Genomic DNA, 19370 nt, shown 5'->3' with positions numbered 1-19370 from the left:
ATGGCGGAAGCAGGCACATGCACTGACTCAGTGTGCGAACTATCGGGCTGGCGAGTGATTGATTAAGTGTACACGGCTGATCCCATCCGAAATGGCCAGTGAAACTCTTCCCTGGACAATTTAGCTGACCACAGGCTTGGATCCAACAATAAGCCAAAAACATGCAAGGTAAGAGGGGTTCTTTCTGTTACAAGTTGCTACGATGTTTGGAAGTTGTGTGTGGTCTGCAAAGTCTAACTCGGCGCTTTTGTTCCTCTTTCGCAAGTGTGTTGTTAGCTGCTGTGGCCGCGGTGCCAAGAGGATGCGTTTTGCTAATTATGGTTCTGGCAGTTGCACACCGGTGCTGACGGAGTCCGATGCCTGCAGCAGGCGAAGTAATTGTGATGGGAGCACTCGCTTCCTTTCTGGTTTTGACAACTGCTACCGATCGAAATTAAACTCGGTCCACAACTTGTTTGCCTGAGCCGTGTTTTGAACCATGACTGACGGTGTGTACATGTATACAACTTGTTTCTCTGAGCCGTGTTTTGAACCATGACTGACGGTGTGTACATGTATACAACTTGTTTAGAACTCTGAGCCGTGTTTTGAACCATGACTGACGGTGTGTACATGTATACAACTTGTTTGTCTGAGCCGTGTTTTGAACCATGACTGACGGTGTGTACATGTATACAACTTGTTTGTCTGAGCCGTGTTTTGAACCATGACTGACGGTGTGTACATGTATACAACTTGTTTGTCTGAGCCGTGTTTTGAACCATGACTGACGGTGTGTACATGTATACAACTTGTTTCTCTGAGCCGTGTTTTGAACCATGACTGACGGTGTGTACATGTATACAACTTGTTTCTCTGAGCCGTGTTTTGAACCATGACTGACGGTGTGTACATGTATACAACTTGTTTCTCTGAGCCGTGTTTTGAACCATGAATGACTAAAAAGAAAACACACCAGTAACCAGGTTTTGAACCATGAATGACTGTATACTAAACGAAAGCATTTTATGCAACTTCTTTATCTGAGCCCTGTTTTCATGAATGACTGTATTAGTGTATACTTTACCGTATACATACATTTTATACAACTTGTTTATCTGATCTGAGCCCTGTTTTCATGAATGACTATTAGTGTATACATTGTACCGTATACGTATACATTTTATACAACTTGTTTATCTGAGCCGTGTTTAGAACCAGCAATGACTGTAAATATTTAGAAAAAATTTGATAAAACCTAATTCTCTGGAACATGTTTTGAATTTGAGCCATGAATGAATGTATACCTATACGTTTTATACAATAGTCAAATTGTTTCTGTGGGCCATGGATACATTATATGTTTTGAGCCCCAAATGACTGTATTATACAGTGTATACATTGCATACAACTTGTTTGTTTGAGCCGAGTTGTGAGCCACGAATGACTGTATTATACAGTGTATACGTATACATTTCATACAGTTTGTTTGAGCCGAGTTGTGAACCATGAATGACTGTAAGTACATGCACACATGTATACAGCTATAGTTTTTTCTGAGCGGTGTTAGGGTTAATGAAGTGTCAAATGACTGTGTGTATATAATATACGTAGATATAGGTGTGTAGGTTTGGGTGACTGTGCCATAGAGAGAGGGAATGTCAGGCGTAGGAGAATTGGCTAAATGAGGCAGAAGAGGTTTTCGCTGTATGCATGGAATGCACCCGGCTGCAGTTCCTGTATGTTTGTCAAGTCTCTTGAGATGTTCATATGAAAAGTAATGTTAGTACCCAAAGTTTGTTAATCTAGAAAAGTGCCGACACAGACATTCACACAAAAGTGCAAGGAAATTAGCAAGTTAACTTTAGTCACAACTTATGAACCCTAATAACCAAACTGTTGCGACAGCTTCACCGTCAGCCTACCTACCGTGTTGCATTTTAATGATGTGGCAGCATGACAAGGAATCGCTGTGCTGTCTGCATGCTGTTTAAACATGTGTCATGATCTAACTTCTGCTGTATAGTGAGGTAAAGTGTGCGTTTGTTCCAGGCGGCGTGCAATACTTCAGTCTTATCAAAGTGAAACAAAGGACTACACCAGGGTCATTCCCTGTACACAGGGCAAACAACTACAGTGATTAGCTGCACCAACAGGGGATGAGTTAGAGTAACTTGGACCCCTTCTGTCTAAATGAAGGGAAACAACTACAGTGATTAGCTGCACCAACAGGGGATGAGTTAGAGTAACTTGGACCCCTTCTGTCTAAATGAAGGGAAACAACTACAGTGATTAGCTGCACCAACAGGGGATGAGTTAGAGTAACTTGGACCCCTTCTGTCTAAATAAAGGGAAACAACTACAGTGATTAGCTGCACCGACAGGGGATGAGTTAGAGTAACTTGGACCCCTTCTGTCTAAATGAAGGGAAACAACTACAGTGATTGGCTGCACCGACAGGGGATGAGTTAGAGTAACTTGGACCCCTTCTGTCTAAATGAAGGGAAACAACTACAGTGATTAGCTGCACCGACAGGGGATGAGTTAGAGTAACTTGGACCCCTTCTGTCTAGATGAAGGGAAACAACTACAGTGATTAGCTGCACCGACAGGGGATGAGTTAGAGTAACTTGGACCCCTTCTGTCTAGATGAAGGGAAACAACTACAGTGATTGGTTGCACCAACAGGGGATGAGTTAGAGTAACTTGGACCCCTTCTGTCTAAATGAAGGGAAACAACTACAGTGATTGGTTGCACCGACAGGGGATGAGTTAGAGTAACTTGGACCCCTTCTGTCTAAATGAAGGGAAACAACTACAGTGATTAGCTGCACCGACAGGGGATGAGTTAGAGTAACTTGGACCCCTTCTGTCTAAATAAAGGGAAACAACTACAGTGATTGGTTGCACCGACAGGGGATGAGTTAGAGTAACTTGGACCCCTTCTGTCTAAATGAAGGGAAACAACTACAGTGATTGGTTGCACCGACAGGGGATGAGTTAGAGTAACTTGGACCCCTTCTGTCTAAATGAAGGGAAACAACTACAGTGATTAGCTGCACCGACAGGGGATGAGTTAGAGTAACTTGGACCCCTTCTGTCTAGATGAAGGGAAACAACTACAGTGATTGGTTGCACCAACAGGGGATGAGTTAGAGTAACTTGGACCCCTTCTGTCTAAATAAAGGGAAACAACTACAGTGATTAGCTGCACCGACAGGGGATGAGTTAGAGTAACTTGGACCCCTTCTGTCTAAATGAAGGGAAACAACTACAGTGATTAGCTGCACCAACAGGGGATGAGTTAGAGTAACTTGGACCCCTTCTGTCTAAATGAAGGGAAACAACTACAGTGATTGGCTGCACCGACAGGGGATGAGTTAGAGTAACTTGGACCCCTTCTGTCTAAATGAAGGGAAACAACTACAGTGATTGGCTGCACCGACAGGGGATGAGTTAGAGTAACTTGGACCCCTTCTGTCTAGATGAAGGGAAACAACTACAGTGATTGGTTGCACCGACAGGGGATGAGTTAGAGTAACTTGGACCCCTTCTGTCTAACCCTAACCCTAAATGAAGGGAAACAACTACAGTGATTGGTTGCACCAACAGGGGATGAGTTAGAGTAACTTGGACCCCTTCTGTCTAAATGAAGGGAAACAACTACAGTGATTAGCTGCACCGACAGGGGATGAGGTAGAGTAACTTGGACCCCTTCTGTCTAAATGAAGGGAAACAACTACAGTGATTGGCTGCACCGACAGGGGTTGAGTTAGAGTAACTTGGACCCCTTCTGTCTAAATAAAGGGAAACAACTACAGTGATTAGCTGCACCAACAGGGGATGAGGTAGAGTAACTTGGACCCCTTCTGTCTAAATGAAGGGAAACAACTACAGTGATTAGCTGCACCGACAGGGGATGAGTTAGAGTAACTTGGACCCCTTCTGTCTAAATGAAGGGAAACAACTACAGTGATTAGCTGCACCGACAGGGGATGAGGTAGAGTAACTTGGACCCCTTCTGTCTAAATAAAGGGAAACAACTACAGTGATTGGCTGCACCGACAGGGGATGAGTTAGAGTAACTTGGACCCCTTCTGTCTAAATGAAGGGAAACAACTACAGTGATTGGCTGCACCAACAGGGGATGAGTTAGAGTAACTTGGACCCCTTCTGTCTAAATGAAGGGAAACAACCACTGTGTCTGTCTGTCTGTGTGTGTGTGTGTGTCTGTCCGCAAATAGATATCCGATGTTTGAGAACAGATTTCAATGAAATTATGTGTGAGGCTGTCGTACAACCCAGGCTCGATCCTCTGCATAATTCAGGTCGGTGGGATAACTAATTGACCCTCACGGGCAAAAGGAAACCCAAGGTGCTATATAATATGACTAAAAACTGCAGGCAGTTCGATTACGTAATTGTCCAGTTGGGGCGGTATCCTGATAAATTTAATATCCTTTCTTCAGTCAAAATATAAATAACTAAGTTTCTTGGGGGAAATAGTCTGAGATTTCTTCAGTCAAAATATAAAACACCACATTATCTTTTTGAATGAAAACAACTCAGTGTTTTTATGAGAATATTCTTCGATTTGGTTCCCACAGCAGTGAAAAACACACGCACGCACATCCACGCACACATACACACACAAAATAAAAACAAATCAAATTGAATATCCTTTGTTCAAGCGTCTATAGTGAACCCTCGGACTAGTGGACCCTCGGACTAGTGAACCCCTCTCCTCAACGATGCTAGGTGAGTAGGTCTCTTCTGCTTTGTGCTACATATCAAGGTGTGGTTCAGTACTAGATCTAGTGCTCATTGATGCTAGGTCTCTTCTGCTTTGCACTGGATCTCAAGGTGTGGCTTAGGACCAGAGTGGTCATCGATGCTAGGTCTCTTCTGCTTTGCACTGGATCTGAAGGTGTGGTTCAGGACCAGAGTGGTCATCGATGCTAGGTCTCTTCTGCTTTGCACTGGATATCAAGGTGTGGTTCAGGACCAGAGTGGTCATCGATGCTACAAGGTCTCTTCTGCTTTGCACTGGATATCAAGGTGTGGTTCAGGACCAGAGTGGTCATCGATGCTACAAGGTCTCTTCTGCTTTGCACTGGATCTCAAGGTGTGGTTCCACATTACCCCATTATATATATAATGCAGAGCAGAAATGTATTTTGTTTGGTCACTGTCTTTATTGAATACTTATTGGCATACCTCAAAAGGGAATTTATACTGGGACCTATTATTAGCAGTATTACACGATTGCTGCTGTGACTCCTTCTGTGACTGCTCAGCCATGCTAGGGTTACGCCACCATTTATTCTGGCCCCCCAACAGCCTAGTTCTGATTGGCCATGCTAGTATTGCTTGGGTTACGCCACCGTTTATTCTGGTCCTCCAACAGCCTAGTTCTGATTGGCCATGCTAGAGTTACACCACCATTTATCTGGCCCTCGAACAGCCTAGTTCTGATTGGCCATGCTAGGGATACGCCACCATTTATTCTGGCCCTCCAACAGTCTAGTTCTGATTGGCCATGCTAGTGTTGCCAGGGATACCCCACCATTTATTCTGGCCCCCCAACAGCCTAGTTCTGATTGGCCATGCTAGGGTTACACCACCATTTATCTGGCCCTCCAACAGCCTAGTTCTGATTGGCCATGCTAGGGTTACACCACCATTTATCTGGCCCCCCAACAGCCTAGTTCTGATTGGCCATGCTAGGGTTACACCACCATTTATCTGGCCCTCGAACAGCCTAGTTCTGATTGGCCATGCTAGAGTTACACCACCATTTATCTGGCCCCCCAACAGCCTAGTTCTGATTGGCCATGCTAGAGTTACACCACCATTTATCTGGCCCCCCAACAGCCTAGTTCTGATTGGCCATGCTAGGGTTACACCACCATTTATCTGGTCCTCCAACAGCCTAGTTCTGATTGGCCATGCTAGGGTTACACCACCATTTATCTGGCCCTCCAACAGCCTAGTTCTGATTGGCCATGCTAGGGTTACACCACCATTTATCTGGTCCTCCAACAGCCTAGTTCTGATTGGCCATGCTAGGGTTACGCCACCATTTATCTGGTCCTCCAACAGCCTAGTTCTGATTGGCCATGCTAGGGTTACACCACCATTTATCTGGTCCTCCAACAGCCTAGTTCTGATTGGCCATGCTAGGGTTACACCACCATTTATCTGGTCCTCCAACAGCCTAGTTCTGATTGGCCATGCTAGGGTTACACCACCATTTATCTGGTCCTCCAACAGCCTAGTTCTGATTGGCCATGCTAGGGTTACACCACCATTTATCTGGTCCTCCAACAGCCTAGTTCTGATTGGCCATGCTAGAGTTACACCACCATTTATTCTGGTCCTCCAACAGCCTAGTTCTGATTGGCCATGCTAGGGTTACGCCACCATTTATCTGGCCCTCGAACAGCCTAGTTCTGATTGGCCATGCTAGGGTTACACCACCATTTATTCTGGTCCTCCAACAGCCTAGTTCTGATTGGCCATGCTAGGGTTACGCCACCATTTATCTGGCCCTCGAACAGCCTAGTTCTGATTGGCCATGCTATGGTTACACCACCATTTATTCTGGTCCTCCAACAGCCTAGTTCTGATTGGCCATGCTAGAGTTACACCACCATTTATCTGGCCCTCGAACAGCCTAGTTCTGATTGGCCATGCTAGGGTTACACCACCATTTATCTGGTCCTCCAACAGCCTAGTTCTGATTGGCCATGCTAGAGTTACACCACCATTTATCTGGTCCTCCAACAGCCTAGTTCTGATTGGCCATGCTAGAGTTACACCACCATTTATCTGGTCCTCCAACAGCCTAGTTCTGATTGGCCATGCTAGAGTTACACCACCATTTATCTGGTCCTCCAACAGCCTAGTTCTGATTGGCCATGCTAGAGTTACACCACCATTTATCTGGCCCTCCAACAGCCTAGTTCTGATTGGCCATGCTAGAGTTACACCACCATTTATCTGGCCCTCCAACAGCCTAGTTCTGATTGGCCATGCTAGGGTTACACCACCATTTATCTGGCCCTCCAACAGCCTAGTTCTGATTGGCCATGCTAGGGTTACACCACCATTTATCTGGTCCTCCAACAGCCTAGTTCTGATTGGCCATGCTAGAGTTACACCACCATTTATCTGGTCCTCCAACAGCCTAGTTCTGATTGGCCATGCTAGAGTTACACCACCATTTATCTGGCCCCCCAACAGCCTAGTTCTGATTGGCCATGCTAGGGTTACACCACCATTTATCTGGTCCTCCAACAGCCTAGTTCTGATTGGCCATGCTAGAGTTACACCACCATTTATCTGGCCCTCGAACAGCCTAGTTCTGATTGGCCATGCTAGGGTTACACCACCATTTATTCTGGTCCTCCAACAGCCTAGTTCTGATTGGCCATGCTAGAGTTACACCACCATTTATCTGGCCCTCGAACAGCCTAGTTCTGATTGGCCATGCTAGGGATACGCCACCATTTATTCTGGCCCCCCAACAGCCTAGTTCTGATTGGCCATGCTAGGGTTACGCCACCATTTATCTGGCCCCCCAACAGCCTAGTTCTGATTGGCCATGCTAGGGTTACGCCACCATTTATCTGGCCCTCGAACAGCCTAGTTCTGATTGGCCATGCTAGGGATACGCCACCATTTATTCTGGCCCCCCAACAGCCTAGTTCTGATTGGCCATGCTAGGGTTACGCCACCATTTATCTGGCCCCCCAACAGCCTAATTCTGATTGGCCATGCTAGGGTTACGCCACCATTTATCTGGCCCTCGAACAGCCTAGTTCTGATTGGCCATGCTAGTATTGCTAGGGTTATGCCACCATTTATTTTGGCCCTCCATCGGGCTTTCGGTTAGGGTTTGACAGTGCCGCCTCAAAAGCCGGATATGAGTCATGACGTTATCAAAGACATTTATCGAAAAAATGGAAGAACAAAATTCCAGGGATATCATACCCAGAAACTTGCATGTGAAGTTTCATGAAGATCGGTCCAGTAGTTTTCTCTGAATTGTTCTACACACACATTCACATACACCACCACCCTCATCTCGATTTCTCGTCTATGTTTAGATATTTAGACCCAATTTGACAATGTAAAAGTGTGGTTGGTAGGTTTTTTTTCTTCTTTTTTGAATGAAGTTTTTTTCTATCCTCATTTACACAGTCGTACTTGTCTTTAGGGTTAGGGTTACTATGTTCCTTGGATGTCGAAGAAAGGGTGACTTTACTTGCAAAGTTTGCAAACTCCAATTTTGTCCTTTTTATTTTAATCAGAATATTTTTGAAGGGTCCAAAAAGTTCTGGGGTTGTAAGGGAAAAATCGTGCTGTTCTGAAAAACAGAGACAAGGAAGGAACTTTTTTGTGCGTCAGCCCTTTATGGACAGACTGTACACACACGCACCTGCATACATACATTGGGAATATATAGAATGAAAAAAGCTCAGATTACATCAGAAGCTGAGATACTGGCATAGGTGACATTTTACACTAGTCAGTCGGCCGGCTGAGGACCGTTTTGGTTACTTTTTGGCGTCACGTTAGCAAACACATTTTTCTGGTAGATTTTAACACCACAACACTAAATCTAAAGTCGTGGTGCAATATTCCAAACCACCGGTGAGAAAAACGTTGGTTTGTGTGTATGTTTTGCTTCTTTGGCGTTACTATTCTCGTTTAGAGGGTTAATTGGGTTAGTGAAACGGACATAAAACTTAAACCGCTTGACAGAAATTCTATAACTGTAAATCATTCGAAAGGGAAGGCATTCATGTACATGTGTGTGCCACTTAAAATGACGTCATTATCTGCTTGTGCTTGTAGTTGTGAGGTAATTCAATGGGCTAAAATAAATCATAAAGAGGCAAGTAATCGACTTTGGTTTTCAGTGTAAAACATTTGAACAGTTCCAAGAAATGAAACATACACATGTTAAATTTAAAAGAATATACAAGGCAAATTAAAAAGAGCATCTTAATATCATTTGCAGGTTTAAACCTTTTGATTGTGAGTAGTTTCAACGCCGTATATTCGGCTATACTGATAGCGCGCTGACGCCAGGTGTGAACAAAGCGTTGTCGCCAACTTCACGGAAAGTGTCCCCCATTCAAAACAAAATGTGTCTCTTTGAAACCATGTACAGCTTAAATTCATAATTGTGGGAATGAGTAAGGTTTGTATTTAGTACATGTTTGTTTTTCAACGAACCCCCCGCGGGCTAGGGGGAAGAATTTACCCGATGCTCCCCAGCATGTGGTAAGAGGCGACTAACGGATTGTGTTTCTCCTTTTACCCTTGTTAAGTGTTTCTTGTATAGAATATAGTCAATTTTCGTAAAGATTTTAGTCAAGCAGTATGTAAGAAATGTTAGTCCTTTGTACTGGAAACTTGCATTCTCCCAGTAAGGTCATATATATTGTACTACGTTGCAAGCCCCTGGAGCAAATTTTTGATTAGTGCTTTTGTGAACAAGAAACAATTGACAAGTGGCTCTATCCCATTTTCCCCCTTCCCCCGTCGCGATATAACCTTCGTGGTTGAAAACGACGTTAAACACCAAATAAAGAAAGAAAGAAAGATTCTTAGGTGGTTGGGTTTAGCCATTTTTCGTTTTCCGAACTGTAGCTGCAAATAAAACGAACTTTCCAAAAAACATATTATCTAAAGTAACCCTCCCACTATAGCCAGCCAGGTGACTTCACTGGTTGGAAAACATTCTGAGCATTTGAACGTTGACATCTTGTTAGATTCAACAAGATTATATGCCTGAGAAGGGTGTTACTCTAATCTGTGTATTAAGTATGAGTGAAACTAAAACACTGGGATCTTGTTAGCTAGATTTAACCAGCTAATATGCCTGAGTAGGGTTTTTACTCTGGTCTGTGCATTAAATGTAAGTGGAACACTGGCATCTTGCTAGATTTAACCAGCTAATATGCCTGAGTAGGGTTTTTACTCTGGTCTGTGCATTAAATGTAAGTGGAACACTGGCATCTTGCTAGATTTAACCAGCTAATATGCCTGAGTAGGGTTTTTACTCTGGTCTGTGCATTAAATGTAGGTGGAACACTGGCATCTTGTTAGCTAGATTTAACCCGATAATATGTCTGAGTAGGGTTTTTACTCTGGTCTGTGCATGAAATGTAAGTGGAACACTGGCATCTTGCTAGATTTAACCCGATAATATGCCTGAGTAGGGTTTTTACTCTGGTCTGTGCATTAAATGTAAGTGGAACACTGGCATCTTGTTAGATTTAACCCGATTATATGCCTGAGTAGAGTTTTTACTCTGGTCTGTGCATTAAATGTAAGGGGAACACTGGCATCTTGTTAGATTTAACCCGATTATATGCCTGAGTAGGGTTTTTACTCTGGTCTGTGCATTAAATGTATGTGCATAAGAAGGGTTTTACTGTGGTCTGTGCATTAATTAAACCATTGGCATCCTGTTAAATGTATTGACACAGATTTGCATTAGTATCAGAACGATAACATGATGTTGGTGAATCAAACAGATTTGCATTAGGATCAAAACAAAGATATCATGTTAGATTGAAACAGACTTGCATATCAGAACGTTGACATCATGTTAGATTTAAACCCATTTGCATTAGAATCAGACCAATACATGATAGATTCAAACAGATTGACATGAGTGAGTTTTTACTCTGGTCTGTGCATTGGAACAATGACAAAATGTTAGAGTCAAACATATTGGCATAGTTTGGGTTAAATGGCTGGTATAAGAACAGTGACATCATGTTAGATTCAAACAGATTAGCATTAGTATGAGAACTATGGCGTCATGTTAGATTCAAACAGCCTGGATTGGCATAGTTTGGGTTTATCACGGATATTGCTGACCTTGATTGTGATTTGCTTCCTGTTTCTTTATCCCCACCTTCCTGGGCAGTGGTGGGTGTGGAGTGAATGCGGCAGTAACTTGTTTGAAGGAGGAAGTGATACGAGGCCCGCACTGTCTGTGGCTCAGTGTCTCTAGTTCCTTGTTGCTGTGTGTTGGGACTGAGTTAAAAGGAAACCCGGTCCTTGTGGGCCTTTTCCTTTGAGCTGTATAATCCATTTTGTGCACTTGGCTGTTGTTTTTTCATGCAGAGTGGATGAGTTGTAGGGATGTTAAAAACAATAACTAACCATCCCAGTGGCTGCGTTTGACACATTGGAATGCAGGATACTAATTTACTGTTGTGGTTCGTCATACTGCAAGGATTTAGGCTCCAAGTGGACAGGTTGCATGGACTATAAAAAAAAACCAATCACTTTTAAATCCACCCAGTGGCTGCAATTGGAAACGCAAGATACTGATCACTCACTGTTGTTGTTTGCGTCTGAGTTGTTCAGTATTAATCGTGTGTGGTTGTGTAGTGAAGAACTTTCATCTCTGGTGTCAAGTCTGTTGTTGTACACTTAGCTGTTGTGACTTGAAGTACCGCCACGGTGTAGTGTAGAACTTTCATCTCTGGTGTCAAGTCTGTTGTTGTACAGTAAGCTGTTGTTGTACACTAAGCTGTTGTGACTTGATGTGCCGCCACGGTGTAGTGTAGAACTTTCATCTCTGGTGTCAAGTCTGTTGTTGTACACTAAGCTGTTGTGACTTGATGTGCCGCCACGGTGTAATGTAGAACTTTCATCTCTGGTGTCAAGTCTGTTGTTGTACACTAAGCTGTTGTTGTACACTAAGCTGTTGTGACTTGATGTGCCGCCATGGTGTAGTGTAAAACTTTCATCTCTGGTGTCAAGTCTGTTGTTGTACACTAAGCTGTTGTTGTACACTAAGCTGTTGTGACTTGATGTACCGCCACGGTGTAGTGTAGAACTTTCATCTCTGGTGTCAAGTCTGTTGTTGTACACTAAGCTGTTGTTGTACACTAAGCTGTTGTTGTACACTAAGCTGTTGTGACTTGATGTGCCGCCACGGTGTAGTGTAGAACTTTCATCTCTGGTGTCAAGTCTGTTGTTGTACACTAAGCTGTTGTTGTACACTAAGCTGTTGTGACTTGAAGTACCGCCACGGTGTAGTGTAGAACTTTCATCTCTGGTGTCAAGTCTGTTGTTGTACACTAAGCTGTTGTTGTACACTAAGCTGTTGTGACTTGATGTGCCGCCACGGTGTAGTGTAGAACTTTCATCTCTGGTGTCAAGTCTGTTGTTGTACACTAAGCTGTTGTTGTACACTAAGCTGTTGTGACTTGATGTGCCGCCACGGTGTAGTGTAGAACTTTCATCTCTGGTGTCAAGTCTGTTGTTGTACACTTAGCTGTTGTTGTACACTAAGCTGTTGTGACTTGATGTGCCGCCACGGTGTAGTGTAGAACTTTCATCTCTGGTGTCAAGTCTGTTGTTGTACACTAAGCTGTTGTGACTTGATGTGCCGCCACGGTGTAGTGTAGAACTTTCATCTCTGGTGTCAAGTCTGTTGTTGTACACTTAGCTGTTGTTGTACACTAAGCTGTTGTGACTTGAAGTACCGCCACGGTGTAGTGTAGAACTTTCATCTCTGGTGTCAAGTCTGTTGTTGTACACTAAGCTGTTGTGACTTAATGTGCCGCCATGCTGTGGATTTCCTGTCAAACCCAGCTTTTTCTTCCAAGGTGTTAATATTTAACATAACAAGTTGAATCTCATGGAGAGATCAACATGATGTACAGCTGTCTTTCTCTGGACGTTAAGATTTAACATAACAAGGTGAATCTCATGGAGAGACCAACAATTTTAGGTGAATCACATGGAATAGATCACAGCGATGAACTGGCCGTTAAGATATATAACAGTTTCAGGTGAATCACATGGAATAGATCACAGCGATGAACTGGCCGTTGAGATATAACAGTTTCAGGTGAATCACATGGAATAGATCACAGCGATGAACTGGCCGTTAAGATATATAACAGTTTCAGGTGAATCACATGGAATAGATCACAGCGATGAACTGGCCGTTGAGATATAACAGTTTCAGGTGAATCACATGGAATAGATCACAGCGATGAACTGGCCGTTAAGATATAACAGTTTCAGGTGAATCACATGGAATAGATCACAGCGATGAACTGGCCGTTAAGATATAACAGTTTCAGGTGAATCACATGGAATAGATCACAGCGATGAACTGGCCGTTAAGATCACAGCGATGAACTGGCCGTTAAGATATATAACAGTTTCAGGTGGATCTCACGGAGAGATCAGAAAGAATAACGTCAGACATTCGAATAGATCACAGTGATGAACAGTTGTCTTTCTCTGGGCGTTAAGATATATAACAATTCCAGGTGGATCTCACGGAGAGATCAGAAAGAATAACGGCAGACATTCGAATAGATCACAGTGATGAACAGTTGTCTTTCTCTGGGAGTTAAGATATATAACAATTCCAGGTGAATCTCACGGAGAAATCAGAAAGATGAACAGTTGTCTTTTCCTGGGTGTTAAGATATAACAATTCCAGGTGAATCTCACGGAGAAATCAGAAAGATGAACAGCAGACTATCCCTTGACGTCAAGTCTTTCAGCACCGTGGACTTTGCTGCTCGGTCTCGAGCACGTGTGCGCCATTCTTACGATTATATCTCTGTGCTTGCAGATGAGAGGGACTCTCAACAGCTGCCCCCCTGGAATACCTATTGTGAGTATACATGCATGTAGTATTTCACGTGTGTTTGACTTTGAGTGGGGGGGGAGGGGGGGGGGGGGCGTGTCTGATAGTGTGTCTGTTAACATTAGTGTGTTTGTGTGTGATGATGTGAGTGTGTCAGGTGATAGTGTGTCTGTGTACTTTAGTGTGTTTGTGTGTGATGATGTGAGTGTGTGTGTGTACTTTAGTGTGTTTGTGTGTGATGATGTGAGTGTGTCAGGTGATAGTGTGTCTGTGTACTTTAGTGTTTGTGAAGCCTGTAGACTATTGTCAACTTTGGGTCGCTACTCTGACAATGAACAATGATTTCTATTTTCAGTGTATGGCTTGCAGCAGGAGGCGCCCAAACCATTCTGTGTAGCGTGCCAGCGAGAGGTCTGTATGGGTGTGTTTGTATACATGTGTGTGTCAGAACCATTCTGTGTAGCATGCCAGTGAGAGGTCTGTATGGGTGTGTTTGTATACGGCCAAGAATCTGTCAAGGAGTCTAAAAAGTGTTACAATTTTTAGACTTGTTTAAACCTCCTTAAATTTACATGAATAAACATCTCGGTATTCCTGTCCTTCAATTGCAGCATTTTATTTTCCAGTCAAGTGTTTGGTTTATCAAATATTTGCAGATAAAGCACAAATGATAATGTTACATTTACACCATAACATAATTTCAAGGTGCTGTCATTTCCTTAGGTTCAGCTTTAGGCAACTGTTTCACTATCCAATGGCTTGATGGCTGAATGTAGAGTTGATCTGTACTAAAGCAACACTTGAAAAAAGTTTCTCCTGTCTCAATATAAGCAAAATCATTTATCCGTTAGTTACTTTACACCAAAGCCCAGAATCAAACATACAATTCAACATTTACCTATTTACACTGTTTTTAAAACAATGAAATTCTCTATGGAAGTGCAGAAAAGGTTCCAGTAAATTTTCATGTCATTTGTTTTGCAAACCTTAACCTCAATCATCAGGTTATTATGTAATTTGAAAAAAGCACGGTCAGCGGTGTAGAAATTATTAATAAATCACCCTCTTTAAATATTTTTACACTATTTTGGTCCGCAGTTTTTTGAGTTACAAACAAGAAATCGTAACAAATCCTTTTCACGATAGAATAGTCAGGTTGGTACTCCACTACAGTACCAAATGTTAATTTTACCCATGATCTGTACGTTACTTTACACCAAACAGCAAGTACAAGGTACTAAATTTACATTTAATGGGCTATGCTCACATCAGTTAAACAGTATTTCTAACTTGTTTGTTCTATTTTAGCTACCTGTCTCAAGTCAAAATAAAGGGTTAAATTAATGGTTGTGCCTTTTTGGTTGTGTGTACATCTTTACACAAAAGGATGGTGTAAAGTAACATACAGAAGGCTCCGAAGATGTGCAGGTCCATTTGAAGGGTAATTTCTCTTTTATTTAGCTCATAAACCCTCAACAGACTGTTATGTGCTGTTTTTAGCATTATTATGAGCTGCATATGGTCTCAGTAAAAAAACAAGGTGATGTATGTTACTTTACACCAAAATGTCCCAACAGTGGTCCTTCTGAGGTAAATTTTGTCATTCAGTGTGCTTGTTTTCATGTTGAAACAAAGGTTTGGTCTTGCTGGTTGTTCTTAAGCACTGATAAGTTATCTTCTGTCTCTAAAACAAATTCATTGTCATTTTCAAGTACTTTCAGTATGTACGTTACATTTACACCCTTGTCAGAAGGCCTCACTTAAGTCTCTCTACAAGCCAACAGGTGCAAGCACTCTCAGTATGTACGTTACATTTACACCCTTGTCAGAAGGCCTCACTTAAGTCTCTCTACAAGCCAACAGGTGCAAGTATTCTCAGTATGTACGTTACATTTACACCCTTGTCAGATGGCCTCACTTAAGTCTCTCTACAAGCCAACAGGTGCAAGTATTGTCAGTATGTACGTTACATTTACACCCTTGTCAGAAGGCCTCACTTAAGTCTCTCTACAAGCCAACAGGTGCAAGTATTCTCAGTATGTACGTTACATTTACACCCTTGTCAGAAGGCCTCACTTAAGTCTCTCTACAAGCCAACAGGTGCAAGTATTCTCAGTATGTACGTTACATTTACACCCTTGTCAGATGGCCTCACTTAAGTCTCTCTACAAGCCAACAGGTGCAAGCACTAGGAATCCTGTGACCATAGTTTAACTACCAGGTGTCTGAGGTATAAGAAAACACACACTTTTGAGTATTATGGCATTATTTAAAGACTGTGACAAAACTTGTTTGGGCAAGTAGATACAATTTCATTTACACCAAACGCATATTTTTAACTTAGAAGTACAATTAAATTACAACAACCACAACTTTTTCGCTCAATTTAAAAAAAAAATACAATCATCATACCTAATGACCTTCCTCTGCAATGATTTTTAAGTAAGTTCGACCAGAAACATTTTTTTAAGATAGTTTCCCTTTTTTCATGATTATTTACACCAAATGTAACGTACTGACCAGCTAAAAAAGAACGCTCAAAATCCAAAACCTATGTTCAGATCAAACGTTCATTAATCTAACATATGTTTCTCCATCCATTTCTGGACCTATTAAAAATTAGATTGAGATGATACCCTTATCAGTAACTTGGTTATTCAATGCCCAATGTACCATGCGTTTCGTGTAACGCCTTGTGTGCCCAAAAAGGTGCTTTTTTTTTCTTGAACAAAGTCAATTTTCTCAGCATCCAGACGACTGACAGACATAATTTTGGTATGGATAGAATCTGCATGAGGAATACTTCATAACTGTATTGTTTATATTGTAGTCATTTAAAAACAGAACAAAATACAAAGTAAAAAGTATCCAGAACAGGATTTTTGCATTTGGACACCTTGACAGATTCCTGACCATACATGTGTGTGTCAGAACCATTCTGTGTAGTGTGCCAGCGAGAGGTCTGTATCAATCAATATGAAGCTATATAGCGCGTATTCCGTGGGTACAGTTCTAAGCGCTTGTCGAAGAGTTGTCAACACAGGACTAACAAAGAAACTAACATCTACAGACGGACACGAACCCTATCACACACTAGCAGACCCTGATAAACATACAACAAACAACTGTTTAACAACAATGTACACATCAATAGCTAGGTCCAAACAAAATAATATTAAACACAAAGAAAACACCTCTCACAGAGCACAGCACAAGAATGTAGCGTGTGTATGGGTGTGTTTGTATGTGTGTGTCAGAACCATTCTGTGTAGTGTGCCAGTGAGAGGTCTGTATGGGTGTGTTGCATGTATACATGTGTGTGTCAGAACCATTCTGTGTAGTGTGCCAGTGAGAGGTCTGTATGGGTGTGTTGCATGTATACATGTGTGTGTCAGAACCATTCTGTGTAGCGTGCCAGCGAGAGGTCTGTATGGGTGTGTTGCATGTATACATGTGTGTGTCAGAACCATTCTGTGTAGTGTGCCAGTGAGAGGTCTGTATGGGTGTGTTGCATGTATACATGTGTGTGTCAGAACCATTCTGTGTAGCGTGCCAGCGAGAGGTCTGTATGGGTGTGTTGCATGTATACATGTGTGTGTCAGAACCATTCTGTGTAGTGTGCCAGTGAGAGGTCTGTATGGGTGTGTTGCATGTATACATGTGTGTGTCAGAACCATTCTGTGTAGTGTGCCAGTGAGAGGTCTGTATGGGTGTGTTTGTATACATGTGTGTGTCAGAACCATTCTGTGTAGTGTGCCAGTGAGAGGTCTGTATGGGTGTGTTGCATGTATACATGTGTGTGTCAGAACCATTCTGTGTAGCGTGCCAGTGAGAGGTCTGTATGGGTGTGTTTGAATGTATGTGTGTGTCAGAATCATTCTGTGTAGCGTGCCAGCGAGAGGTCTGTATGGGTGTGTTTGTATATGTCGTATCCATTCTGTACAATTTGCGCATTATGTACAATGAGCAGCATATCTTGCACATTGTATACAATGTGCACCGAGTGAGCAAGATTGTTGAATGGCGTTCAAGCTACACTGATATATGAATCATAGTGAATGGTTGAATGGAATAATTGTGTGAGTAAAGTGTTCAAATAACGATGTTTGTTATGTTTAAGCATTGTTTTAATTCTCATTTCGCTAAAACTATACAGTGCATTAGGAATTTAATTATTGTGAATTAATTAAACAATAAAAACAAATACAACAAACAATGTTGTTTCAACACACGCACACACACATAACATTCGTTTGATCCATGGTGGTGGCGTTCTATCGCCGGGCCGCAGACTGACACTGACACCGAAACTAAAATACTGAAAGAAAGAGAATGGACAGACAATCCAAACAATTTCAAACACGAGTTCGGTTCAGTCCTATTTGGTCAAAATCGCACGTAGTTTGCAAGATCGTTATTTGAACCCTTTACTCACAAATAGAAAAAGTGTGAAAGGCGGTAAAAACGACGCTCTCATTAGCTGACGTTGTTGTTTCTATCTCTTACTTTTAGCATGAAATGACAATGTGAGCGTTATTATGATCGAATGTTATGTGTGTGTGCGAGTGTTGTATTTGTTTTTATTGTTTAATTTAAGAGGCAGTCAACAGGTTGCTGTCGTTTCATGTTTTCGGGCCAAAAAGAGATTGCTTACTCTTTACTCTTTACTCTAGGTAAATGTAACAAAAAATATATTTTTAAAAAAGAAAAGATTTTGAATATTTTTTTGAAAAAATTGTTTTGGATTTTTCGTTCCATTCTTTTTCTTATCACATGCACGCCAGTTCAAAACGCCGAAAGCAAAAAAAAAAACCGCATGCATATTGGTCAAATTTGAAGCGAGTTACGGCCGTTTTAAAATTAAAAAAATATGACGTCATTCTACTTCCACTACAAAGTTAAATTTTATTTCCAGCCAAACTAACAGCGCTATCAATGTGCGGTTTCACTAAAGTGGTTCCTATGCATCAAAGAATTTTTTAAAACACAGTTGTTTTTAGCTGTTTTTTGCCCCTTTAATTTACAATAATTAAATTCTTAATACACTGTTTAGTTTTAGCAAAATGAAAATTAAAACAATGCTTAAACATAACAAGCATTGTTATTTGAACACTTTACGGTTTACCATTCACTATGATTCATATATCAGTGTAGCTTGAACGTCATTCAACAATCTTGCTCACTCGGTGCACATTGTATACAATGTGCAACTTTATGGTCTTGCTCATTGGATATGCTGCTCATTGTACATAATGCGGAAATTGTACAGAATGGATACGACATATACATGTGTGTGTCAGAACCATTCTGTGTAGCGTGCCAGTGAGAGGTCTGTATGGGTGTGTTTGTATGTATGTGTGTATCAGAACCATTCTGTGTAGCGTGCCAGCGAGAGGTCTGTATGGGTGTTGTCACGTTTCACTATATCACTTAAGGTGATTATGAAATGGTTAGTTACTACTAACCAACTAACCACACCACGATCCACTCTCGCAGTCATACAATTTAATAGAGACAACAAAAGTATAAGTTTCAGACGCCTGTTTATGTAAAAAAACTCGCCACCTCCCTCGAGACTTCACTCAAAATATGTACTTTTACGTTCACAAAGCGTAAAAACCAATGGTCACTGACAAAATGCCAGTTAGAAAATAGAAAATTATAGTAACACGCTGATCCCGTGTAAAGATAAGAAAATACGACTGTTCTGCTCCAAAAGTGCTAGTTCATGCAGGTGTCACAC

The 19370-nt window shown here is 41.9% G+C and overlaps 1 protein-coding gene across 7 annotated transcripts in view; it reads left to right on the top strand.

Annotated features, from left to right (window-relative positions):
• The window catches only part of LOC138947874 (N-chimaerin-like), a 55503-nt gene continuing 36133 nt past the window's right edge, over positions 1–19370 (top strand). The window contains exons 1-3 of one of the 7 annotated variants that reach the window (XM_070319440.1): positions 1–168; positions 13613–13654; positions 13983–14038. In XM_070319440.1, coding sequence (XP_070175541.1) covers positions 162–168; positions 13613–13654; positions 13983–14038 — 105 coding nt within the window. In that variant the 5' untranslated portion in view covers positions 1–161. Of the gene's footprint in view, positions 169–10962; positions 13655–13982; positions 14039–19370 lie in introns of those variants that run through there. The other 6 variants (XM_070319439.1, XM_070319438.1, XM_070319436.1 and 3 more) reach the window with 6 other exon arrangements.

This window comes from Littorina saxatilis, linkage group LG14 (genome assembly GCF_037325665.1).
Source record: "Littorina saxatilis isolate snail1 linkage group LG14, US_GU_Lsax_2.0, whole genome shotgun sequence".
Classification (NCBI taxonomy): Eukaryota; Metazoa; Mollusca; class Gastropoda; order Littorinimorpha; family Littorinidae; genus Littorina; species Littorina saxatilis.
The sequence above is the reverse complement of the archived record's forward strand: the minus strand, read 5'-3'. Positions and strand labels throughout refer to the sequence as shown.